Source organism: Eurosta solidaginis, chromosome 1, assembly GCF_040869045.1.
Source record: "Eurosta solidaginis isolate ZX-2024a chromosome 1, ASM4086904v1, whole genome shotgun sequence".
In the NCBI taxonomy this organism is placed as follows: domain Eukaryota; kingdom Metazoa; phylum Arthropoda; class Insecta; order Diptera; family Tephritidae; genus Eurosta; species Eurosta solidaginis.
The window spans coordinates 226,530,069-226,557,851 of NC_090319.1; the positions used below are offsets into that span (position 1 = coordinate 226,530,069).

General features: G+C 35.7%; 1 protein-coding gene across 3 annotated transcripts in view; it reads left to right on the forward strand.

Annotated features, from left to right (window-relative positions):
* The window catches only part of Snap25 (Synaptosomal-associated protein 25kDa), a 1,254,720-nt gene that overhangs the window by 851,740 nt on the left and 375,197 nt on the right, over window positions 1-27,783 (forward strand). For all 3 annotated transcript variants that reach the window (XM_067769106.1, XM_067769109.1, XM_067769100.1), the window contains one exon: window positions 6,542-6,686. In XM_067769106.1, the coding sequence (XP_067625207.1) occupies window positions 6,542-6,686 (145 nt within the window). The remainder of the gene's footprint in view (window positions 1-6,541; window positions 6,687-27,783) is intronic.

Here is a 27,783-nt window from a genome sequence, read left to right on the forward strand (position 1 = left end):
CGCAATGTCTCTTGTCATATTTTTCCAATAGAATTTTGTTCTTAATTTGGAATATAATCGTTTTGTTCCGCAATGACCGCCTAACAAAGGGTCCTCATGATAAATTGTCATAAGCTTTTGTTTTTGCTCTGTTTCTGATACAGTTTCTACAGGGTCTGTTAGTATTATTTGTAATGATTTTAAAATTTTATTACCGCTGATTTTAAAATTTGTAATTGATTAACTGCTTAATGTTGTGACTGCCGGCTGCTTTTTCAAGCCTCGAAAATAACTCATCTAAACTTGTCTTTCCGTTTAGTTTTTTTTTTTTAAATGCGCATAAATTTCTATATTAGAGATATCATTATTCTTATTAAATTGTATATTCGACTTTATTCGCGGTATCTTCTTTGAAAAATTGTATGAAAATTTGTCATAAACTTGTACTTTAGGCGTTTCGCAAAAAGTATCAGTAAAGTTATCGTCTTTATTTTGTAATTCCTTTTGTTTGGTTTGTGATCGCATTTGGACTGCTAAAACATGCTTTGTAGATTCTTTTATTTCGTCTATACTAATGCGTGAAAGAGCATCAGCCACAACGTTCGATTTTCCTTTTATATATTCAATCGTAAATTTATATTCTGACAGTTGTAATCGAATTCTAGAAAGTTAAGACGAAGGGTCTTTCATGTTAAAAAGATAAACTAGTGGTCTATGATCGGATTTTACTGTGAAATTTGTACCGTAAACATATGGACGAAAATGCTTTATAGGGAAATGTATTGCTAGGAGTTCTAATTCGATAATTGCTTTTTTCTGATCTGATTTATTAAAAGATTTTGATGCGAAACAAATTGGTAAATCGTTATCACCATGCTTTTGGCTTAATATAGCACCACACCCACTCTTAGAAGCATCTACTGTCATTATAAATTCTTTTGTGAAGTCAGGGTATTGTAGTAGTTGAGGAGACATTAATGCTAGTTTTAGTGTTTCGAAAGCGTTTTCGCACGCTTCGTCCCAAACAAATTCAACTTTTTTTCGATTTAAACGGTTTAAAGGCGCTGCCAGTGACGCAAAATTCGGTATAAATCGCCTGTAATAATTTGCAAATGCGACAAATCGCCTAACAGCATCTTTGTCTTTTGGCTTAGTATACCTTTTGATAGCGTCTATTTTTGAATCGTCTGGCAGCAAACCTTTTGACGTACATTTATGGCCTAGAAAAGTTAATTCGGAACGAAGGAAATTGCACTTGTTTGGATTCAGCTTTAAATTAAACTTTCTACAGGTTTCGAAAACTTTTTCTAAATTTTTAAGGTGGTGTGTCTCACTACAACCAATGATGCTAACGTCGTCAATATATATAAAAGCCTGATTTGGCGAAATGCCTGAAAATGCTATTGACATCATACGAGAAAAAGAGTTTGGTGCAATATTTAACCCGAAAGGTAAAACTTTCCAACGAAAAGCTCCTCGATCTGTACTGAAAAAAGTTACGTCTCTGGATTTAGGGTGAAAGGGTATTTGGTGAAAACCAGAAAAAAGGTCTAAAGTTGAAAAGTATTTGGCTCTGCCAAGATTGTCGAGCATGTCATCAACGCGTGCTAGTGGAAATTTGTCGGCTATAAGCTTTTTATTGACTGCTCTAAATCTACGCACATGCGATACGATTTTTTGCCTGTTGGATCTTTTTTCGGTATCAAAATTAAAGGACTGTTATAATTTAAAAAACTAGGTTCGATTAAATCATTCTTTAATAGGTTTTCGATTTGTTTATTATTTCTTCGCGTTGTGTGTATGGCAAACGGTAATTTTTAATATAGACAGGGGTTTTGTCAGTTAATCTAAGTTTTTGTTCATAGAAATTATTAAGCGTCATCAAGTCGGTTTTTAATACAGAAATATCAGAATATTTCAAACATAAATCAAGAGATTTCTTTTTAGCGTAAGAAGGCATTTGTTTTGCCAAAATTGATTTAAGCTCTTCTATACGTTTTGAATCGATAGGTGTATCATTTATGCGATAGACATTGAAGTTTTTAATGTCTTCAGTTTGAATATTGAAATCTTTTACGTACTTGACCTCGTCGGTGGTGTTGATAACTTTTATTATTGGGTTTTTTGTATCAACGATACATTTTGCTGTGAAAACACTGTTACAAAGTTCCTGCGGATCAACAAAAACTGGACTTGTCGAATTTTTCAAACTAAAAACACGAAAAACTTCGCATCTTGGTGGAATTACAAGAATATTTGTTGAGGTGCTATGCAAAATTGAAATGTTTACCTTTTCTGTCCCTTGTCCGAATGTAATTGTGTCATTAGCATAATTGATTATACATTTGTTGGTTTTAGAAAATCTTTCCCTAATATACCGTCCGAAGGAATATTAAAGTTGTCATTGACAACGTGAAGAGTCAGAGGAAAAAATGTATTTGATGCGATTATACTTGTATTAATTGTTCCTAGTGTTGTTACCGTGTCTGTTGTTACGCCTGTTATATTTATTACGCTACTATCGTCTACTTCTACATTGTTTGCAAAACTGGAAATTTTTATTAGTGAAATGTCTGCCTGTGAATCTACTAGAAAAGAACATATTTTATGAGAATCGCTACAAGCGACCTCGACGAAATCGGAAAAATTTTAATTTAGACAATATATTGATTGAGAAGTATTTAGTCGAATTGCTCCTGCTCCCTCAGTGTTGGCGCCTGAGGGGCTTCGGCATTTAAAGAACGAACATTGGCTGAATTTCTAGAATTTGAACCCTGATTATTGGAATTTCTGTTATTTTTGGACCGATTATTATTGTTATTGTTGGAGTTGCTATTGCATCTATTGTAATTGCGATTATTGCCTCTGTTATAATTGTTATGTAGGAAATTTGTATTACTGTCTTGCCTATTTGCATTACCGTTAAATCGAAAATTACTATTGTTGTTATATCTGAAATTACTGTTACCTCTAGAATTTCCACGGAAATTACTATATCTTATCGGATGTGACCGAAACGCTAAGACTTGCCGCTCTTTAACTTCCTGCTCTCGCTCTATAATCATTTTCGCTACTACGTCCTTTGAATCTTTGAAGGTTGTTGACGCAAGGATTGATTTCATCATATCTGACCTACTATTTAATCTACAAACGCTAATGGTTTGTTCAACCGCCATCTCATGGGCTTTTGCCTTCGTCATACCTTCAATGATTAGACAGCGTTCTAACGAATCAGAAAGCTCTTCTACCTGCTTGGAAGATTCTGAAAAATTGCTATTTGTTACTTTTAAGGCTGCAATTTTTCCCGTGACAACTTTCGAGCTGTCTGGCTAATTTTACTACATAACGCTTCTTTAATTTTGCTGACTGATTCTATATGCGTTGGTAGAGCTTCGCGAGCTTTGCCTTCGAGCTTGGATTTTAAAAATGCAATAAAAGTAGGAGTTAAATTTTCGTTAGAGAATACTTCCATTAATTCAACTTTATTTATAAATGAGCCAAGTGCAAACGGGTCTCCACTGTAGTTGTCTCGCGTAATCGAGGCACACGTGTTAATAAACGATTTGTTCTCCTCGATTGTGGCCATGGTTGTAACGTTAAGAATTGGAGTTAGAATAGAAAAACTAGAATTTGGAATTACAGGTTGATCAGCAAATCCTAAAAAGTCTGCACTCAGGGATAATTTATAATTATGTTCACTTGTTAAGGTATCAGTTGACGATGCACTCGAAGATGAATCAGAATCTGAATTATTGGAATCTATATCTTGATCTGAGTTTTTGGAATCTAAATCTTGCTCTGAATTTTTGGAACTTGAACTCGGATGGGAATTTTTAGAAACAACCTTCCCGTTTCGTCATCAAAAATCATTGTAATCACATCTAGGCAGCGGTTTGTATGCACATACGCACATACGTGCGTATATACGAAGAACTTCGCACTATATGTACCTACATTTCGTTTTACTCAAAGAGTACCAAAAGGTAATCGGAACAAATAAAGAAAATTATTACCTGATTAACACGCGGTGCGTTAGCACGCAAATTATTGCCAAATAAATACGGTCCATTAAACTTTAAAATTGCGTTTAATTTTTTAACTATAATTGTAGAAAAGGCTCTACAATTCGCCAACTAGTTTGAATCGGACGACCAGTGCCACTAGATAGTAGGCTTCATAAATTTAACTGAAATGAAGTATTTGAATGTGATTTTTTGATTCAATCTGCTATGGAAGTAACCCCTCGACAACATGTCAAATAGGACGTATTCTTCAGAAAAGCACCATCCCTCCGTTTGCTGTATATAATTTTTTGGTGTGGTGTTATAATCTAAAATAAGGCAATATGAATAATGATAATATGTAACATGTATAATGTTCTCATTTACTTTGCAAAATAATTTTCTATTAATCTAGTCCTTGCTAATGAGTTCGAACTCGTCGCTTCAGAGTTGCTTAGGATTTCCTCTGTTATTTCTGGTACCAATAAATCATCTTCCGAGGGAAATGGGTCTTTACAAATTATAGCAATATTATGCACGACGGCGCACACAACAATGACAGCCATTCTTTTATTATTATTGTATTTATTGATAGTCCAAGTCGTAGTGAGAGTACAGGGAAAAGCCGTTTCCACACTGCAAAGCAACGCTCGATTTTATTTCGTGTACGAATTTGTGATTCGCTGTACAATCTTTCTGCTGGATTTAATAATGGAGTCATCATATAATTGGTTTGTTTGTAACCGCTATCGCCAAGAATGAAATTACTTTTTAGGAGCCCTTCTTCCATGTTGAATTTCAAACGGCTATTTCGAAAAATGTTGCTATCATGTGCGGATCCAGGCCACCTTGCAACCAAGTCCTGGAACATTAATTTCGCATTGCACATTGCCTGAACATTGAGAGAAAAATCGCCTTTTCGATTTCGGAAAATTTCTGCGCTATTACCGCCTGGTGATTGAATCCTAATGTGGGTGCAATCAATGGGGGCAATTACTTTGGGAAACTTTGCAATTTTATAAAAGTCGGTTATCGTATGTTCCATGGTAGTCGTATCAGTAGGCAATTTAATAAACTCTTTATACAATCTGGCCAGTGCTCCAGATACTTGTTTCACAACACGACTTACAGTGGAAGTGCTCACCCCACAAAAATCTGCAACAGTAATTAAAAAGTTCCCGCTGGTATAAAATCTAAGTGCAATTAGCAGCTTGGTTTCTGTGGATATCGATATATACCTAACAAAGCCTATATGTAAGTTACAATTGAAGATGTAAATTTTTTTTAGCAGAAACTTACCTTTTGGTGGGAGATTTCAACTTATTGCGAATTTTATAAAATACAAGTCGGAAAGGCGCTTTAGAAATTCGAAATCTTCTTATAAAGTCTTCATCAGATAATTATTTTAAACAATCCGGTCTCACTCGATATACCCTTGCAGATGTACTTCTTATCTCCGCACTTTCATACTCTTCTTCTGGTCTATTAATGTAAAAAACACGGACCTCTTCCATTATGTTTTACTTTTGAAGTTTTGTTATTAAATTAAATTAAATTAAATTATGTATATTAAATTGTGTGAGTAACAACTTCTGCTCTTAGCTGATGACTACATGTGTGTATGTGAGATAATTTATTTGCTTAAAGCTGCTGGTTATGTGTGTGAAATATTCTTCGTCGCCTTCTTTGTATGTGTATATGTATATATAAATAGCTTACTTTGATGTGTTCATTTACACAAGTGTGGCTGCTTGCTTTATTGTTGTTGTGCATTTATTTAGTAGCAGTATAGTTATGTATAGAACTGCTAATAAGCTACTTAACCGATTTCAATCAAATTTGCACACCGAGTGCAATTTGATCCAACTTGAAGATAGGATAGCGTTCCTGTGAAGTTTTTTCCCGGGAAGTGGACCAGGTACTGGTCTATTCGAACAAATTTCATTCACGGTTCGATTTGCCTGAAATTTGGTATATAGATAGCCCTTTGCCTAGATTAGTATATACGACACTTTTTTCGGGAAGAGGATTCGGGACCGATCTTTTCGAACAAACTCTATTCTTGGTTCAATTTACCTGAAATTGGTCATATAGGTAGCCCTATGCCTAGATTAGTATTTATTACACTTTTTTCTGGAAATGGAGCAGGGGCCGACTGGGACTGGGAGTAGCACTGAGGCTGGGACTGGGGCTTGGACATGGGGTGGGACTGGGAATATGAAAAAGGGACGGGGAAGAACTATAGAGAAGAGAAAAGAGGGAAGGAGAATTTGATAGAGGTAGACGATAATAGAGATATGGATAGATGGAGCTTAAAAGAAGTGAAGGAAAAGACGAAGAGGGGAAAGAGACACAGAAAGAGAGAAAAGTAGAGGGAAGAGTGAGTTAAAGATATGGAAATTGTGGAAAGAAGGGAGGGGAGAGTAATAGGTAAAAATTGCTTAAAAGTTTTGCAAATAGACCAACGCTAGGGCAGAGCAATTTCTGCCGGGTCTGCTAGTATCATATAAACATAAAAAAACAAAATTATATCTCAATATTTACTTTTTACTTAATTTTAGAATCACAAATGATGCTCGTGAGGATGAAATGGAAGAAAATATGGGACAAGTAAACACGATGATTGGAAATCTGCGAAATATGGCTTTAGATATGGGTTCCGAATTAGAAAACCAAAATAGACAAATTGATCGAATAAATCGAAAGGTAATTACAATATCGGTTCTTTATTGGATTTTATATGGTTTTAAAACAGGCAATCTAGACGGCAATTAGTTTCGTTTTTAGGAAAACAGGAAAAGCATATGGTGCGCCTAAGCTTAATTTAATAATTTTTTTTTTCGGATCCTTGATTGCGAAGTTTGGCTAGGTTGCTGAACTCTGTTCATACATGTACCGCGTGTTACCACACACCAAAGTCTTATCTGTGACCAAGGCGAAAGCACCAAGACTAAAAGATTGCAATTTAAGCACTTGAGCTTAGCAGCAAATGGAGAAGGAAAATTTATTGTAACAAACGATTTCGTTAGTTGTATAATTCTCTTTTTTTATTGACTAATTTTTTTCTATATACAACATCTGCACCCATTTAATTATAAAAAATTCAACTAGTTGGCAATTAAGAATAATTGGGAAATTTACGCCGCAATTTACCATATACTTATTAACTTTTAATAATTGGTTGGAAATTAATAAGAAATTACCTAAATTCTATCAAATTGCATATGTAATCGTGTGAAGCATGGTATAAGTATGCGAGGTAAATTCAATCTCTGACTTAGGCAGCAATCTTAACCAGTGTTGCCAGTCTCTGTTACTTGTCTTGACCATGTATTTTGTCGATCCAGTTCTATTACCCATTAATTTAATAGTCTTAACTTTGACCTCAATATTACGGATCACACAATGACGGGCTTGATTATAAACAAAGTTTCGGAGGAACGTGTTTTAAACAAAAAGGCGATTACGAATAAAATTAGGATCAATTTCAGCCTTCTGAAGGAAAGACTTCTATTTGAGTCCTTGAGAGAAGTTTATAATGAGACTAATGTATCCATGGCGTACAGCAACTTTTCAAACATCTTACAAAATCATATTGTAGCCTCAACCTATACGCTTAAGCCCCGTAAATCGGCTACAAGTCTAAAACCGTGAATTAGCGGGTCACTCATTTCTAAGATAAGGCTAAAAAATAAACTTGCGAGAAAGTGTGGTAAGCATGCCCGCAATCACAAACTTCGTAGACGCTGTCTTGTGTAATACCGTGAAAAAAGAAGTTCGCTTGCAACGTGATAATTTTTATCGCAATACGTTTATTGCTTCTCAGGGTAATTCAAAGAAAGAATGGGATGTTTTAACAGTATGTTAAACAGGAATAGTAGGACAAAAGACACGTCAAATGCCCTATCAAATTGTGATGAGGTAATTACTAACTCTATGGAGGTAGCAAATCTTTTCAACGAACACTTTTCTTCTATTGAGCATACTTATGCAATGATATCTTCATACAAATGCCTTGAGTTGGAGTGTGTTGAGTCAAGTAATAACAGTAGTTTTTTCTTCGAACCCTTTACGGATTAGAAATTTTGAAAACCATTAAGTGCTTGAATTGAATTAATTAAAAAACAACGATTTTCCGGATTCTACTATAAAAAATTTACTAAAACGGCCTTTAGTTCAACATCGGAAACAAAATTCAGAAAACACACAAAACACAATGTTTAAGACGGTATCATATGTACCTCAGCTATCGGAACGTTTAGCGAAGTCGGATTTCTATAATACAGAAAAAGCAAAGATAGCACACAAACCGACTAACACATTAAAAACAATATTCAACAAAACAAAAATAAAAATACCAACAACCGAAAAAAGTAATTTAGTATATAAAATACTTTGTAATGGAAACTCGAACGAAGCTTGTGAAAGTATATACGCAGGCACAACAAAAGCAAAACTAAAAACGAGACTGTCCCAGCACAAATCAGATTATAAACAATGTCATCACGTTAGTTTTCAAAAAACTGCACTCATGACACACTGTGCAGCTAGTGGGCACTCACCAAACTTCGATGCAGCAGAGATTCTCGCACAAGAACAAAACTACAACAAACGATACACATTGGAAATGCTACACATAATTAACACGCCCAAAAAAATACGAATGAACTATAAAACAGATTGTGATGGATGTGCTCACGCGTATCGTCCTCTACTAAACAACAATAGGACAGTAGCAAACACCTGATTAGACGGTGCAGACGTAAACACCAAACAATGTATGTTAATGTCAAATGATGTAATTGTGAATTTTTGTTAAAACTTTTGTTTGTAAACATTGTGTTAATTTGTAATTTTTATTAGTGAAATATGTGATATTAATTGTTTGTTTTCTATGTTTTTATGTTGTCTTCAGTAGCCCTGAGGAAGGTTACCGCAGTGAAGCCGAAATGTATTGGCATTAAAAAAAACCGAAAACTTTCTTTTTCAATTGGGTTTTTAGACCTTGAGCCGGAAAAAACCAATATTTATTTTATTTTATTAAAAGTCAACAACAGACACAACGCGGTCGACTACTAAAAATAATATAATTCAATAACAAAATATTTGTAAATTTAAAAGCTAACATCAGGGTTAAATACATAAGAACTTTAAAAATTAAATTCAACTCTAAACAAGTAAGTAAGGTTAAGTTCGGGTGTAACCGAACATTACATACTCAGTTGAGAGCTATGGTGACAACATAAGGGAAAATAACCATGTAGGAAAATGAACCGAGGGAAACCCTGGAATGTGTTTGTATGACATGTGTATCAAATGAAAGGCATTAAAGAGTATTTTATGAGGGAGTGGGCCATAGTTCTATAGGTGGACGCCATTTAGGGATATAGCCATAAAGGTGGATCAGGGTTGACTCTAGAATGCGTTTGTACGATATGGGTATCAAATGAAAGGTATTAATGAGTATTTTAAAATGGCGTGGACCTAAGTTCTACAGATGGACGCCTTTTCGAGATATCGCCGTAAAGATGGACCAGGGGTGACTCTAGAATGCGTTTGTACGATATGGGTATCAAATGAAAGGTGTTAATGAGCATTTTAAAAGGGAGTAATCCTTAGTTCCATAGGTGGACGCCGTTTCGAGATATCGCCATAAAGGTGGACCAGGGGTGACCCTAGAATTTGTTTGCACAATATGGGAATCAAACGAAAGGTGTTAATGAGTATTTTAAAAGGGAGTGAGCCTTAGTTCTACAGGTGGACGCCGTTTCGAGATATCGCCATAAAGGTGGGCCAGGGGTGACTCTAGAATTCGTTTGTGCAATATGGGTATCAAACGAAAGGAGTTAATGAGTATTTTAAGAGGGAGTGGGCCTTAGTTCTATAGGTGGACGCATTTTCGAGGTATCGCAATAAAGGTGGACCAGGGGTGACTCTAGGTTTTGTTTGTACGATATGGGTATCAAATGAAAGGTGTTAATGAGTATTTTTAAAAGGGAGTGGGCCTTCGTTTTATAGGTGTTCGCCTTTTCCAGATATCGCCATAAAGGTGGACCAGGGGTGACTTTCGAATTTGTTTGTATGATATGGGTATCAAATGAAAGGTGTTAATGATTATTTTAAAAGGGCGTGGGGCTTAGTTCTATAGGTGGACCCCTTTTCGAGATATCGCCATAAAGGTGGACCAGAAGTGACTCTAGAATTTGTTTGTGCAATATGGGTATCAAACGAAAGGAGTTAATGAGTATTTTAAGAGGGAGTGGGCCTTTCTGGACCAGGGGTGACTCTAGACTTTGTTTGTAATATATGGGTATCAAATGAAAGGTGTTAATGAGTATATTTAAAAGGGAGTGGGCCTTCGTTCTATAGGTGTTCGCCTTTTCGAAATATCGCCATAAAGGTGGACCAGGGGTGACTCTAGAATGAGTTTGTACGATATGGGTATCAAATTAAAGGTATTAATGAGAGTTTTAAAAGGGAGTGGTGGTAGTTGTATATGTGAAGGCGTTTTCCAGATATCGACCAAAATGTGGACCAGGGTGACCCAGAATATCATCTGTTGGATACAGCTAATTTATTTATATATGTAATACCTGCCAATAGTTTAAGGGTTTTTTATTTCGCCCTGCAGAACTTTTTCACTTTCTTCTACTTAATATGGTAGGTGTCACAACCATTTTATAAAGTTTTTTCTAAAGTTATATTTCGCGTCAATAAAACAATCCAATTACCTTAACATATTTCATCCCTTTTTTCGTATTTGGTATAGAATTATGGCATTTTTTTCATTTTTCGTAATTTTCGATATCGAAAAAGTGGGCGTGGTCATAGTTTGATTTCGTTCTTTTTTCATACCAAGATAAAGTGAGTTCAGATAAGTACGTGAACTGAGTTTAGTAAAGATATATCGATTTTTGCTCAAGTTATCGTGTTAACGGCCATGCGGAAGGACAGACGGACGACTGTGTATAAAAACTGGGCGTGACATCAACCGATTTCGCCCATTTTCACAGAAAACAGTTAACTCCATAAAATATATGCCCCTACCAAATTTCAAAAGGATTGGTTAATTTTTGTTCGACTTATGGCGTTAAAATTATCCTAGACAAATTAAATGAAAAAGGGCGGAGCCACGCCCATTTTTAAATTTTCTTTTATTTTTGTATTTTGTTGCACCATATCATTACTGGAGTTGAATCTTGACATAATTTACTTATATACTGTAAAGATATTAAATTTGTTGTTAAAATTTTACTTTAAAAAAAAATTTTTTTTAAAAGTGGGCGTGGTCCTTCTCCGATTTTGCTAATTTTTATTAAGCGTACATATAGTAATAAGAGTAACGTTCCTGCCAAATTTCATCATGATATCTTCAACGACTGCCAAATTACAGCTTGCAAAAGTTTTAAATTACCTTCTTTTAAAAGTGGGCGGTGCCACGCCCATTGTCCAAAATTTTACTAATTTTCTATTTCAACTCATCTACCAAGTTTCGTCGCTTTATCGGTCTTTTGTAATGAATTATCGCACTTTTACGGTTTTTCGAAATTTTCGATATCGAAAAAGTGGGCGTGGTTATAGTCCGATATCGTTCATTTTAAATAGCGATCTGAGATGAGTGCTCAGGAACCTACATACCAAATTTCATCAAGATACCTCAAAATTTACTCAAGTTATCGTGTTAACGGACGGACGGACGCACATGGCTCAATCAAATTTTTTTTCGATCCTGATTATTTTGATATATGGAAGTCTATATCTATCTCGATTCCTTTATATATGTACAACCAACCGTTATCCAATCAAACTATATATACTCTGTGAGCTCTGCTCAACTGAGTATAAAAACAAGTAAGGAAGGTTAAGTTCGGGTGTAACCGAACATTACATACTCAGTTGAGAGCTATGGTGACAACATAAGGGAAAATAACCATGTAGGAAAATGAACCGAGGGAAACCCTGGAATGTGTTTGTATGACATGTGTATCAAACGAAAGGCATTAAAGAGTATTTTATGTAGGAGTGGGCCATAGTTCTATAGGTGGACGCCATTTAGGAATATAGCCATAAAGGTGGATCAGGGTTGACTCTAGAATGCGTTTGTACGATATGGGTATCAAATGAAAGGTATTAATGAGTATTTTAAAAGGGCGTGGACCTAAGTTCTATAGATGGACGCCTTTTCGAGATATCGCCGTAAAGATGGACCAGGGGTGACTCTAGAATGCGTTTGTACGATATGGGTATCAAATGAAAGGTGTTAATGAGCATTTTAAAAGGGAGTAATCCTTAGTTCCATAGGTGGACGCCGTTTCGAGATATCGCCATAAAGGTGGACCAGGGGTGACCCTAGATTTTGTTTGCACAATATTGGCATCAAACGAAAGGTGCTAATGAGTATTTTAAAAGGGAGTGAGCCTTAGTTCTACAGGTGGACGCCGTTTCGAGATATCGCCATAAAGGTGGGCCAGGGGTGACTCTAGAATTCGTTTATGCAATATGGGTATCAAACGAAAGGAGTTAATGAGTATTTTAAGAGGGAGTGGGCCTTAGTTCTATAGGTGGACGCATTTTCGAGGTATCGCAATAAAGGTGGACCAAGGGTGACTCTAGACTTCGTTTGTACGATATGGGTATCAAAAGAAAGGTGTTAATGAGTATTTTTAAAAGGGAGTGGGCCTTCGTTTTATAGGTGTTCGTCTTTTCGAGATATCGCCATAAAGGTGGACCAGGGGTGACTTTCGAATTTGTTTGTATGATATGGGTATCAAATGAAAGGTGTTAATGATTATTTTAAAAGGGCGTGGGGCTTCGTTCTATAGGTGGACCCCTTTTCGAGATATCGCCATAAAGGTGGACCAGAAGTGACTCTAGAATTCGTTTGTGCAATATGGGTATCAAACGAAAGGAGTTAATGGGTATTTTAAGAGGGAGTGGGCCTTAGTTCTATAGGTGGACGCCTTTTCGAGATATCGCCATAAAGATGGACCAGGTGTGACTCTAGAATGCGTTTGTACGATATGGGTATCAAATGAAAGGTGTTAATGAGTATTTTAAAAGGGAGTAATCCTTAGTTCCATAGGTGGACGCCGTTTCGAGATATCGCCATAAAGGTGGGCCAGGGGTGACTCTAGAATTCGTTTGTGCAATATGGGTATCAAACGAAAGGAGTTAATGAGTATTTTAAGAGGGAGTGGGCCTTTCTGGACCAGGGGTGACTCTAGACTTTGTTTGTACGATATGGGTATCAAATTAAAGGTGTTAATGAGTATTTTTAAAAGGGAGTGGGCCTTCGTCCTATAGGTGTTCGCCTTTTCCAAATATCGCCATAAAGGTGGACCAGAGGTGACTCTAGAATGAGTTTGTACGATATGGGTATCAAATTAAAGGTATTAATGAGAGTTTTAAAAGGGAGTGGTGGTAGTTGTATATGTGAAGGCGTTTTCCAGATATCGACCAAAATGTGGACCAGGGTGACCCAGAACATCATCTGTTGGATACCGCTAATTTATTTATATATGTAATACCTGCCAAGATTTTAAGGGTTTTTTATTTCGCCCTGCAGAACTTTTTCACTTTCTTCTTCTTAATATGGTAGGTGTCACAACCATTTTATAAAGTTTTTTCTAAAGTTACATTTCGCGTCAATAAAACAATCCAATTACCTTAACATATTTCATCCCTTTTTTCGTATTTGGTATAGAATTATGGCATTTTTTTCATTTTTCGTAATTTTCGATATCGAAAAAGTGGCGTGGTCATAGTCGGATTTCGTTCATTTTTCATACCAAGATAAAGTAAGTTCAGATAAGTACGTGAACTGAGTTTAGTAAAGATATATCGATTTTTGCTCAAGTTATCGTGTTAACGGCCATGCGGAAGGACAGACGGACGACTGTGTATAAAAACTGGGCGTGACATCAACCGATTTCGCCCATTTTCACAGAAAACAGTTAACGCCATAAAGTATATGCCCCTACCAAATTTCAAAAGGATTGGTTAATTTTTGTTCGACTTATGGCGTTAAAAGTATCCTAGACAAATTAAATGAAAAAGGGCGGAGCCACGCCCATTTTTAAATTTTCTTTTATTTTTGTATTTTGTTGCACCATATCATTACTGGAGTTGAATCTTGACATAATTTACTAATATACTGTAAAGATATTAAATTTGTTGTTAAAATTTTACTTAAAAAAAATTTTTTTTTAAAAGTGGGCGTGGTCCTTCTCCGATTTTGCTAATTTTTATTAAGCGTACATATAGTAATAAGAGTAACGTTCCTGCCAAATTTCATCATGATATCTTCAACGACTGCCAAATTACAGCTTGCAAAAGTTTTAAATTACCTTCTTTTAAAAGTGGGCGGTGCCACGCCCATTGTCCAAAATTTTACTAATTTTCTATTTTGCGTCATAAGTTCAACTCATCTACCAAGTTTCGTCGCTTTATCGGTCTTTTGTAATGAATTATCGCACTTTTACGGTTTTTCGAAATTTTCGATATCGAAAAAGTGGGCGTGGTTATATTACGATATCGTTCATTTTAAATAGTGATCTGAGATGAGTGCTCAGGAACCTACATACGAAATCTCATCAAGATACCTCAAAATTTACTCAAGTTATCGTGTTAACGGACGGACGGACGGACGGACGGACGGACATGGCTCAATCAAATTTTTTTTCGATCCTGATTATTTTGATATATGGAAGTCTATATCTATCTCGATTCCTTTATATATGTACAACCAACCGTTATCCAATCAAACTTAATATACTCTGTGAGCTCTGCTCAACTGAGTATAAAAAAAAGAGAATTAAATTTGTTCTTATTTTAATTAACAATCAGGTCAGATATGAGAGTATTGAATTATGCAAAACGGTAAAAGAGTATTCCACGCTGCTACAATTATACAAATCATTATAGTGTGAGCACCAATTCCGCAAGGGATTATTTTTAGCAAAATTTTGTCAGCAAGTTGATAGGTGGAATGGCACATAGTGTCTAAAAGTTGTGCTAGGGACAGCGAAGTTTAGGTGACTGACAAGGTAAGAGGAGTCTACCTCACCGATGATGAGCTTGTGCAGGAACATTACCACTAGTAATATTTTTCGGTTTCCCAAAGTTGGCAAACTAATAAGAAGCAACCTATTTTTGTTTGGTGGTAGATGAAGGTTAGGATCCCACGGAGTGCGAAAATTAAAAATTCGATGTATATAGTTTTGATACCGCGAGAACCAGACACACGAGCAGTACTCAAGTATTGGACGTACTAAAGATGTGAAAAGGAGCTAAGTGAGATATGAATCATCAAACTCTTTGGCCCACCGTTTCACAAATCCAAGTACCCCTATTGCTTTGTTCACAATTGATGAAATATGCATATTGAAACACAGTTTCGGATCAACGAGATCTTCCAAATCACTTACAATATATATACGTTCCAAGAGCGTACTATTTAACACAGGGATGTGTCTATTTTAGGCTCGTAAATCAGTTTCAGTGCCTGCGAGTGCTAGGTGAGACGTTTATGTGTTTTGGGGTGTTACGGGAGTAAAAAAATACATTGGAAATATCCTACACTTCGCCTCAAACGATACTCATCGCAAGAAGCATAGATGAATGGATTTGCAACTCTTTGTTTCGAGAGAGCGCTGTCAAAATGCACATTTTTATAACATTTGTCAATGATGCCACTCCAAACAAAAATGAATAGGTCTAAATATGGGGATTTTTGATAATGAATGATAGTCGTAAAATATTCATTCCTTTAAACCTGTTTTACAATAATACGACTAGTTAGAGTCAAATATAAACAAATCTAAGTAAAATTTGCATTTTGATCAAATTAATTAGTCAATTATTGTAACGCATTCAACTCGTAGTGAAAACCATATATTCTTTTGAAATTTCAGTAAATCGGTCCTATGATATAATAGTTAACATCATTTAATGGATAGGGCTTATCCTACATGTCTCACGTTCTAGGTTCTGAGATCAAAATGGACTGGTTGCATCGGGACTTAATATTTACAAAACCTGCTTTTAGTGATAAGTTTTGAATGGGAAATAATATTTACCCTCCGCCTTCGAACTAATAATACTTACACTAAAACAAATATTTTTATCCTTTTTCCCATCATTTTTGAACGCATTTCTACAGTTGTAGGTCAAACTAAAGTTTACCGAAATTTTTGGCCCGTGTTTCATTTTAGCTGGCACATTTTTTGTTCTGACAGCCGCTTCAGTTGGCGCGAGGGATTTATCTGTGATTGCTGGCAGCTCAAATTTGAGATAAATCCCTCGTGAGAGCGCAAAAAATGAGAGAGTTGCGTATCAAGTCATCTTTGACAAGAAGGTTGCGGAACCACTAAAAAACTGAAATGAAAATATTCTCTCTCAACCACGAAAACCAATTCCCAAACTGTGTTGCAATAGTACGAAAACAAAAACATACATTTTTTGGCAAGAAATACGAAAAACGGAATAACCATAGATTGAAGTCGACATTATGTTAAGCAGCGCATTATTGACATTCACTTCGCCTCCACATACATTTAATTATATGCAAGCCGATTCATTTTGCAATTTATGCATAAAAGTATTTAAAAAAAGTATTTTGAAAGTAGTAGCATTAGAGAAAGTAGTAGTAGAAAAACGTACTAATGCACGTTTCGTATACAATCGAGGGAAAACGAAACCCTTTTCAGACTTGTTGGCAGTGTTGCGATGAGCCTAGAAAGAAATGTATCAGTTTACAAATAAAAAAAGGTACCAATCGCATAAACAACGACTAATTTTACCATTTTTATTATAAACATAACTGCTTTCATTTATAAATTTCAAATTATGGAGGAATTTTCAAATTTCTTCAGATTACAAACATATATCGTTAAATCCACACTGCAAAAATTGTTGGAGCATCTGTTGCATGTGTGTTTAACTTACGGCGACCATTTTTCTAATTTTAATAATAAAGGAACTTTTAAAATTACAACTGAAAATTCAGTTCGAGTTGTGAATCACAAAAGCGACATTACATATTTGTGGTCTTTGGTGCGAGCGAAGCCGCCGGTAAAGGCTGGTTTATCCTAAAACGTTTAATAATTTGAACATAATAAGAGCGGTGACAGGTCTATTTTCCACATATGTATAAGGCCAAATACTCTCTCTTTATCAATATTATGTGTGTTTGTATAATATTCTCTTCCTGTGTTCTTCGCCCACATACCTGTACTTGATCGTCCCTCACCGAGCACTTAAATGTGCAAAGCGTGCCCGTATGAGCAAAAGGCTCATACGAGCCGTTTTGCCCATCGCTGATTTAACGTATAAGATGCCAAAATTGACTTCACACGATGAAATGTCATCAACTTGCATTTAGAACAGTTTAAATCTAGTAAATGCGCTGTACACCAGCATTGAAAAGAGTCCAAGTCGGCCTGTAGAGATGGAAAGAGGATAACTCAGAGAACAGGTATGCATAGCAAAGTTTAACATCATCCGCATACATAAAAGTACGGGAATGTAAGATAATTTTTGGTAAATCATTAATGAACAGGGTAAAAAGTAGTGGACCCAAATGACTACCTTGAGGAACCCCAGACGTTACATTAAACTTCTTTGAAAGGCAATTTTTAAACAAAACTTGCTGAGTCCTGTTGGCGAAATAACTTTCAAAGAGAAGTAAATGCTTCGGAAACCCAAGAAACTCAAGTTTAAAAATTAGAAGTTCATGATTAACAGGGTCAAAGGCTTTACATCAATTTGCCTTTTGTTTAAAAATCCGTCCATTACTAAAGAGGTAAACTCTAGCAACTTGGTAGTGGTTGATCTTCGAGGTACAAAACCATGCTGGCTAGACGATAGTGCTGAAGTTGACGGGTAATAATTCGTTCGAAAATTTTAGGGATAGCTGAAAGCTTGGCTATGCCCCTATAGTTCTCAATATTATATCTACTACCTTTTTTGTGCAAAGGGATGATAAATGACTCCTTCCAAATTAATGGCAAAGACCAAGATTCCATGGATAGCGTAAATAATTTAGTAATCGGCTCTGATAGATTCACGGCACAGTATTTAAGAACACAGCTAGGAACACCATCAGGCCCCGGAGTAAAAACTGGTTTCAAATCCAAAAGAGCCTGAAAAACAGTATTGTTATCAGTGACAGGATTTAACATGCAATTAAAACTTTCTAATTTATACGGATATTGACCAGTTTGAAATGATTTAGATGAATACGTCGATTCAAAGAAATCTGCAGATAAATTCGCGATATCATAATCGAAATTAGCATTCTTACAACCAAAAGTGAAGGCAGCAGGAAATCCAGAAGTTTTTCTCTTAGAGTTAACAAAACTATAACATTTTTTCGGATTACTAAAAAACTGAAGTTTACAACTGGTTAAATAATTTTTGTAACACATTTTATGAAGGCAATGAAAGTTGGAACGAGCAACTAGATACTTTGAAAAGTCAGATGGTATTCCTGATCTCCTAAAACTTTTATAAAACCTAGATTTGATGTTATTAAGTCTCACAAGTTGTTTAGAGAACCAAGGTGGTTTGTTTAACCCTACACAAACGCATCGGAGGGGATCAAAGCTTTCGAAGAAGCAATTAAGAGTAACGTAAAATAGGGAAATTACTGATTCTAGGTCATAACACGCATACATGTCTGACCAATTATGCTTAGCAATCAATTCATTTAGTATAAAGAAGTTGGTTTTAAAGAAATATCTCGAACGAGATTTTAATTTAGATACATCAGACACAGTAGGAGGTAGAATAATATCAAGAGCAATTTCAATCGTAGGGTGTAGGGATCCTCACGAAGATATAATGGAGAAGCACGATTAAGAGTGATACCCACAGAGTCATCAACAAATACCGAATCAAATAAAAATTCTATTTCAGATGAGTTGTCTGACGTTAACAACTGCGATGAAAAGCGTGAGTCCACAGCAATGAGGACACCTCCACCTCTAGATATACGATCACGCCGATGAACCACATAATTGAGTTTGAGAAAAGCTCAGAATTAAATCAGGTTTTAACCATGTTTCGGTAAAGGCTACAACTTGCGCTGAGAAAGCAAAACTATTAAGAAAAACCGCGTTAAGTTTAGATCGTAAACCACGAACGTTTTGGTAGTGATTTTTAAAATCTGAGTCAAAGTTAGTTATGTTGCTAACCCTGCGGTATTAGTCAGCCCGTTTTTGGGCTTTGTACTGCTGTGGGCTTAGAAATTACCTTTTTTTGTACAAGTGAACCACAGAGTGTTCCGGCCAAAAAGATAAATCAAGTACTGTATCAAATTACAGGTGAGGTACTGTTAATTTAAAAGAAGAAATTTCACTTTCATATTTAAAGTTAAATTTAAAAATGCCAATGTTAACACTATTACTTATATTAAGTTTGAAATTAATATAATTTCGAACATCATCAACAGTCAACGAAGCATGCAGTCGTGATACAAATATGGCCCTACGAGGCGGCACGGCAGTCACTTCCCTAGTAGTGACGGATTGCTCACCAGTAACTTTTGCCGATGTAAAAGATGAAGTGGTTGCAGGTGTTAAGTTGGATACAGTCTGTAGTCGTTTGCTTACGACTCTTATTTGCTTCAGTACGTTTGCTTTTACTAACAGCACCAACCATCTGTAACCCTTTTTTGTGTTGGTCTGAGTTGCTAAACAGCTGTTGTGCGTATTACGGCAACGGAACTATGCAAAGATGACGTAATACCAACATCAGAATTATGTTAATCTTTTTGCCTAAAATTCTGCTAGCGGCTTATAAAGATTTTATATTTTTAAACATATAGTAAAATCTACTCCGATCATAACAGAATTCAAAAGAAGGTATGTATGAAAGACCGAATTTGTAGAATAAGGGAAAACGTCAACAGGATGAGAACACATGAATATTTATTTCATCATGGATGCTCTGAAATATTTTCTGTGAGTAGATTTAAAAAAAAAAAAAACAAGTAAGGACGGGACTATCTTCGGCTGTGCCGAAGGCTTCATACCTTTCATGAATGTGGCTGAACAATAATCTTATCCTGTTCGTAATCTCCAAATAATCGGATGAATAAGATAAGAAATATATAGTGAACAGATGTACATACATACCTAAACGATTTTTAAGATAAATCTATATAAATAAAAATGAGTTTTGACATGTTTGTAAGCGAATCACTTTCGAACGGCTCTACGCATAAACTTCGTTCTACTGCTGTTTTCTTATGCTCTACTTGGACTCGGTTTTAGAAAAAAAAAAAAAAGGAAATTGGTGTTGCCAGATGTCTGATTTTTTTGTTTTTTAATGATTGGCAACGGCTGAATTTCTTAAAAAAACCTAAATAAATTCTAAATGAATAGCCGAAACAATGGGGTTGCTATCTATCTTAGCGTACATTTTGTAGTATTAGCCGTGATTGCTACAAGTACTTTGCCTTATCTATATAAATAAAAATGAGTTTTGTCATGTTTGTAAGCGAATCACTTTCGACCGGCTCTACGCATAAAATTCGTTATACGCTGTTTTCTTATGCTCTACTTGAACTCGATTTTAGGAAAAAAAAAATGGTGTTGCCAGATGTCTGATTTTTTTTGAATGATTGGCAACGGCTGAATTTCTTAAAAAAAACATAAGTAAATTCTAAATGAATAGCCGAAACAATGGGGTTTCTATCTATCTTAGCGTTCATTTTGTAGTATTAGCCGTGATTGCTATAAGTACTTTGCCTCATCTATATAAATAAAAATGAGTTTTGACATGTGTGTTAGCGAATCACTTTCGAACGGCTCTACGCATAAACTGCGTTCTACTGCTGTTTTCTTATGCTCTACTAAAACTCGGTTTGAGCAAAAAAAAAAAAAAAATGGTGTTGCCAGATGTCTGATTTTTTTTTATGATTGGCAACGGCTCAATTTCCTAAAAAAACATAAATAAATTCTAAATGAATAGCCGAAACAATGGGGTTGCTATCTATCTTAGCGTACATTTTGTAGTATTAGCCGTGATTGCTACAAGTACTTTGCCTTATCTATATAAATAAAAATGAGTTTTGACATGTTTGTAAGCGAATCACTTTCGAACGGCTCTACGCATAAACTTCGTTCTACTGCTGTTTTCTTATACTCTACTTGAGCTCGGTTTTAGACAAAAAAAATGGTGTTCCCAGTTGTCTGATGTTTTTTTTTTTTTTAATGATTGGCATCGGCTGAATTTCTTAAAAAACATAAATAAATTCTAAATGAATAGCCGAAGCAATGGGTTTGCTATCCATCTTAGCGCACATTTTGTAGTATTAGCCGTGATTGCTATAAGTACTTTGCCTCATCTATATAAAGAAAAATGAGTTTTGACATGTTTGTAAGCGAATCACTTTCGAAAGGCTCTACGCATAAACTTCGTTCTACTACTGTTTTCGTATGCTCTACTTGAACTCTGTTTTAGAAAAAAAACATTGGTGTTGCCAGTTGTCTGATTTTTATTTTTTTTTTAATGATTGGCAGCGGCTGAATTTCTTAAAAAAACATAAATAAATTCTAAACGAATACCCGAAACAATGGGGTTGCTATCTATCTTAGCGTACATTTTGTGGTATTAGCCGTGATTGCTACAAGTACTTTGCCTTATCTATATACATAAATAAAAATGAGTTTTGACATGTTTGTAAGCGAATCACTTTTGAACGGCTCTACTCATAAACTTCGTTCTACTGCTGTTTTCTTTTGCTCGACTTGAACTCGGTTTTAGAAAAAAAAATTGGTGTTGCCAGATGTCTGATTTTTTTATTTTTTTTTGTAATGATTGGCAACTGCTGAGTTTCTTAAAAAAAAACATAAATAAATTCGAAATGAATTGCCGAAACAATGGGGTTGCTATCTATCTTAGCGTACATTTTGTAGTATTAGCCGTGATTGCTATAAGTACTTTGCCTTATCTACATATATAAATAAAAATGAGTTTTGGCATGTTTGTAAGCGAATCACTTTCGAACTGCTGTGGACCAGGGTGACCCAGAACATCATCTGTTGGATACAGCTAATTTATTTATATACGTAATACCTGCCAAGATTTTAAGGGTTTTTTATTTCGCCCTGCAGAACTTTTTCACTTTCTTCTACTTAATATGGTAGGTGTCACAACCATTTTATAAAGTTTTTTCTAAAGTTATATTTCGCGTCAATAAAACAATCCAATTACCTTAACATATTTCATCCCTTTTTTCGTATTTGGTATAGAATTATGGCATTTTTTTCATTTTTCGTAATTTTCGATATCGAAAAAGTGGGCGTGGTCATAGTTGGATTTCGTTCTTTTTTCATACCAAGATAAAGTGAGTTCAGATAAGTACGTGAACTGAGTTTAGTAAAGATATATCGATTTTTGCTCAAGTTATCGTGTTAACGGCCATGCGGAAGGACAGACGGACGACTGTGTATAAAAACTGGGCGTGACATCAACCTATTTCGCCCATTTTCACAGAAAACAGTTAACGCCATAAAATATATGCCCCTACCAAATTTCAAAAGGATTGGTTAATTTTTGTTCGACTTATGGCGTTAAAAGTATCCTAGACAAATTAAATGAAAAAGGGCGGAGCCACGCCCATTTTTAAATTTTCTTTTATTTCTGGAGTTGAATCTTGACATAATTTACTTATATACTGTAAAGATATTAAATTTGTTGTTAAAATTTTACTATAAAAAATTTTTTTTTTTAAAGTGGGCGTGATCCTTCTCCGATTTTGCTAATTTTTATTAAGCGTACATATAGTAATAAGAGTAACGTTCCTGCCAAATTTCATCATAATATCTTCAACGACTGCCAAATTACAGCTTGCAAAAGTTTTAAATTACCTTCTTTTAAAAGTGGGCGGTGCCACGCCCATTGTCCAAAATTTTACTAATTTTCCATTTTGCGTCATAAGTTCAACTCATCTACCAAGTTTCGTCGCTTTATCGGTCTTTTGTAATGAATTATCGCACTTTTACGGTTTTTCGAAATTTTCGATATCGAAAAAGTGGGCGTGGTTATAGTCCGATATCGTTCATTTTAAATAGCGATCTGAGATGAGTGCTCAGGAACCTACATACCAAATTTCATCAAGATACCTCAAAATTTACTCAAGTTATCGTGTTAACGGACGGACGGACGGACATGGCTCAATCAAATTTTTTTTCGATCCTGATTATTTTGATATATGGAAGTCTATATCTATCTCGATTCCTTTATATATGTACAACCAACCGTTATCCAATCAAACTATATATACTCTGTGAGCTCTGCTCAACTGAGTATAAAAACAAGTAAGGAAGGTTAAGTTCGGGTGTAACCGAACATTACATACTCAGTTGAGAGCTATGGTGACCACATAAGGGAAAATAACCATGTAGGAAAATGAACCGAGGGAAACCCTGGAATGTGTTTGTATGACATGTGTATCAAACGAAAGGCATTAAAGAGTATTTTATGAGGGAGTGGGCCATAGTTCTATAGGTGGACGCCATTTAGGAATATAGCCATAAAGGTGGATCAGGGTTGACTCTAGAATGCGTTTGTACGATATGGGTATCAAATGAAAGGTATTAATGAGTATTTTAAAAGGGCGTGGACCTAAGTTCTATAGATGGACGCCTTTTCGAGATATCGCCGTAAAGATGGACCAGGGGTGACTCTAGAATGCGTTTGTACGATATGGGTATCAAATGAAAGGTGTTAATGAGCATTTTAAAAGGGAGTAATCTTTAGTTCCATAGGTGGACGCCGTTTCGAGATATCGCCATAAAGGTGGACCAGGGGTGACCCTAGAATTTGTTTGCACAATATTGGCATCAAACGAAAGGTGTTAATGAGTATTTTAAAAGGGAGTGAGCCTTAGTTCTACAGGTGGACGCCGTTTCGAGATATCGCCATAAAGGTGGGCCAGGGGTGACTCTAGAATTCGTTTATGCAATATGGGTATCAAACGAAAGGAGTTAATGAGTATTTTAAGAGGGAGTGGGGCTTAGTTCTATAGGTGGACGCATTTCGAGGTATCGCAATAAAGGTGGACCAAGGGTGACTCTAGACTTTGTTTGTACGATATGGGTATCAAATGAAAGGTGTTAATGAGTATTTTTAAAAGGGAGTGGGCCTTCGTTTTATAGGTGTTCGTCTTTTCGAGATATCGCCATAAAGGTGGACCAGGGGTGACTTTCGAATTTGTTTGTATGATATGGGTATCAAATGAAAGGTGTTAATGATTATTTTAAAAGAGCGTGGGGCTTCGTTCTATAGGTGGACCCCTTTTCGAGATATCGCCATAAAGGTGGACCAGAAGTGACTCTAGAATTCGTTTGTGCAATATGGGTATCAAACGAAAGGAGTTAATGGGTATTTTAAGAGGGAGTGGGCCTTAGTTCTATAGGTGGACGCCTTTTCGAGATATCGCCATAAAGATGGACCAGGTGTTACTCTAGAATGCGTTTGTACGATATGGGTATCAAATGAAAGGTGTTAGTGAGTATTTTAAAAGGAAGTAATCCTTAGTTCCATAGGTGGACGCCGTTTCGAGATATCGCCATAAAGGTGGGCCAGGGGTGACTCTAGAATTCGTTTGTGCAATATGGGTATCAAACGAAAGGAGTTAATGAGTATTTTAAGAGGGAGTGGGCCTTTCTGGACCAGGGGTGACTCTAGACTTTGTCTGTACGATATGGGTATCAAATTAAAGGTGTTAATGAGTATTTTTAAAAGGGAGTGGGACGTCGTTCTATAGGTGTTCGCCTTTTCGAAATATCGCCATAAAGGTGGACCAGAGGTGACTCTAGAATGAGTTTGTACGATATGGGTATCAAATTAAAGGTATTACTGAGAGTTTTAAAAGGGAGTGGTGGTAGTTGTATATGTGAAGGCGTTTTCCAGATATCGACCAAAATGTGGACCAGGGTGACCCAGAACATAATCTGTTGGATACCGCTAATTTATTTATATATGTAATACCTGCCAAGATTTTAAGGGTTTTTTATTTCGCCCTGCAGAACTTTTTCACTTTCTTCTACTTAATATGGTAGGTGTCACAACCATTTTATAAAGTTTTTTCTAAAGTTACATTTCGCGTCAATAAAACAATCCAATTACCTTAACATATTTCATCCCTTTTTTCGTATTTGGTATAGAATTATGGCATTTTTTTCATTTTTCGTAATTTTCGATATCGAAAAAGTGGGCGTGGTCATAGTCGGATTTCGTTCATTTTTCATACCAAGATAAAGTGAGTTCAGATAAGTGTGAACTGAGTTTAGTAAAGATATATCGATTTTTGCTCAAGTTATCGTGTTAACGGCCATGCGGAAGGACAGACGGACGACTGTGTATAAAAACTGGGCGTGACATCAACCGATTTCGCCCATTTTCACAGAAAACAGTTAACGCCATAAAGTATATGCCCCTACCAAATTTCAAAAGGATTGGTTAATTTTTGTTCGACTTATGGCGTTAAAAGTATCCTAGACAAATTAAATGAAAAAGGGCGGAGCCACGCCCATTTTTAAATTTTCTTTTATTTTTGTATTTTGTTGCACCATATCATTACTGAAGTTGAATCTTGACATAATTTACTAATATACTGTAAAGATATTAAATTTGTTGTTAAAATTTTACTTTAAAAAAAAATTTTTTTTAAAAGTGGGCGTGGTCCTTCTCCGATTTTGCTAATTTTTATTAAGCGTACATATAGTAATAAGAGTAACGTTCCTGCCAAATTTCATCATGATATCTTCAACGACTGCCAAATTACAGCTTGCAAAATTTTAAATTACCTTCTTTTAAAAGTGGGCGGTGCCACGCCCATTGTCCACAATTTTACTAATTTTCTATTTTGCGTCATAAGTTCAACTCATCTACCAAGTTTCGTCGCTTTATCGGTCTTTTGTAATGAATTATCGCACTTTTACGGTTTTTCGAAATTTTCGATATCGAAAAAGTGGGCGTGGTTATATTACGATATCGTTCATTTTAAATAGTGATCTGAGATGAGTGCTCAGGAACCTACATACGAAATTTCATCAAGATACCTCAAAATTTACTCAAGTTATCGTGTTAACGGACGGACGGACGGCCGGACATGGCTCAATCAAATTTTTTTTCGATCCTAATTATTTTGATATATGGAAGTCTATATCTATCTCGATTCCTTTATATATGTACAACCAACCGTTATCCAATCAAACTTAATATACTCTGTGAGCTCTGCTCAACTGAGTATAAAAAAAAGAGAATTAAATTTGTTCTTATTTTAATTAACAATCAGGTCAGATATGAGAGTATTGAGTTATGCAAAACGGTAAAAGAGTATTCCACGCTGCTACAATCATACAAATCATTATAGTGTGAGCACCAATTCCGCAAGGGATTATTTTTAGCAAAATTTTGTCAGCAAGTTGATAGGTGGAATGGCACATAGTGTCTAAAAGTTGTGCTAGGGACAGCGAAGTTTAGGTGACTGACAAGGTAAGAGGAGTCTACCTCACCGATGATGAGCTTGTGCAGGAACATTACCACTAGTAATATTTTTCGGTTTCCCAAAGTTGGCAAACTAATAAGAAGCAACCTATTTTTGTTTGGTGGTAGATGAAGGTTAGGTTCCCACGGAGTGCGAAAATTAAAAATTCGATGTATATAGTTTTGATACCGCGAGAACCAGACACACGAGCAGTACTCAAGTATTGGACGTACTAAAGATGTGAAAAGGAGCTAAGTGAGATATGAATCATCAAACTCTTTGGCCCACCGTTTCACAAATCCAAGTACCCCTGTTGCTTTGTTCACAATTGATGAAATATGCATATTGAAACACAGTTTCGGATCAAAGAGATCTTCCAAATCACTTACAATATATATACGCTCCAAGAGCGTACTATTTAACACAGGGATGGGTCTATTTTAGGCTCGTAAATCAGTTTCAGTGCCTGCGAGTGCTAGGTGAGACGTTTATGTGTTTTGGGGTGTTACGGGAGTAAAAAAATACATTGGAAATATCCTACACTTCGCCTCAAACGATACTCATCGCAAGAAGCATAGATGAATGGATTTGCAACTCTTTGTTTCGAGAGAGCGCTGTCAAAATGCACATTTTTATAACATTTGTCAATGATGCCACTCCAAACAAAAATGAATAGGTCTAAATATGGGGATTTTTGATAATGAATGATAGTCGTAAAATATTCATTCCTTTAAACCTGTTTTACAATAATACGACTAGTTAGAGTCAAATATAAACAAATCTAAGTAAAATTTGCATTTTGATCAAATTAATTAGTCAATTATTGTAACGCATTCAACTCGTAGTGAAAACCATATATTCTTTTGAAATTTCAGTAAATCGGTCCTATGATATAATAGTTAACATCATTTAATGGATAGGGCTTATCCTACATGTCTCACGTTCAAGGTTCTGTGATCAAAATGGACTGGTTGCATCGGGACTTAATATTTACAAAACCTGCTTTTAGTGATAAGTTTTGAATGGGAAATAATATTTACCCTCCGCCTTCGAACTAATAATACTTACACTAAAACAAATATTTTTATCCTTTTTCCCATCATTTTTGAACGCATTTCTACAGTTGTAGGTCAAACTAAAGTTTACCGAAATTTTTGGCCCGTGTTTCATTTTAGCTGGCACATTTTTTGTTCTGACAGCCGCTTCAGTTGGCGCGAGGGATTTATCTGTGATTGCTGGCAGCTCAAATTTGAGATAAATCCCTCGTGAGAGCGCAAAAAATGAGAGAGTTGCGTATCAAGT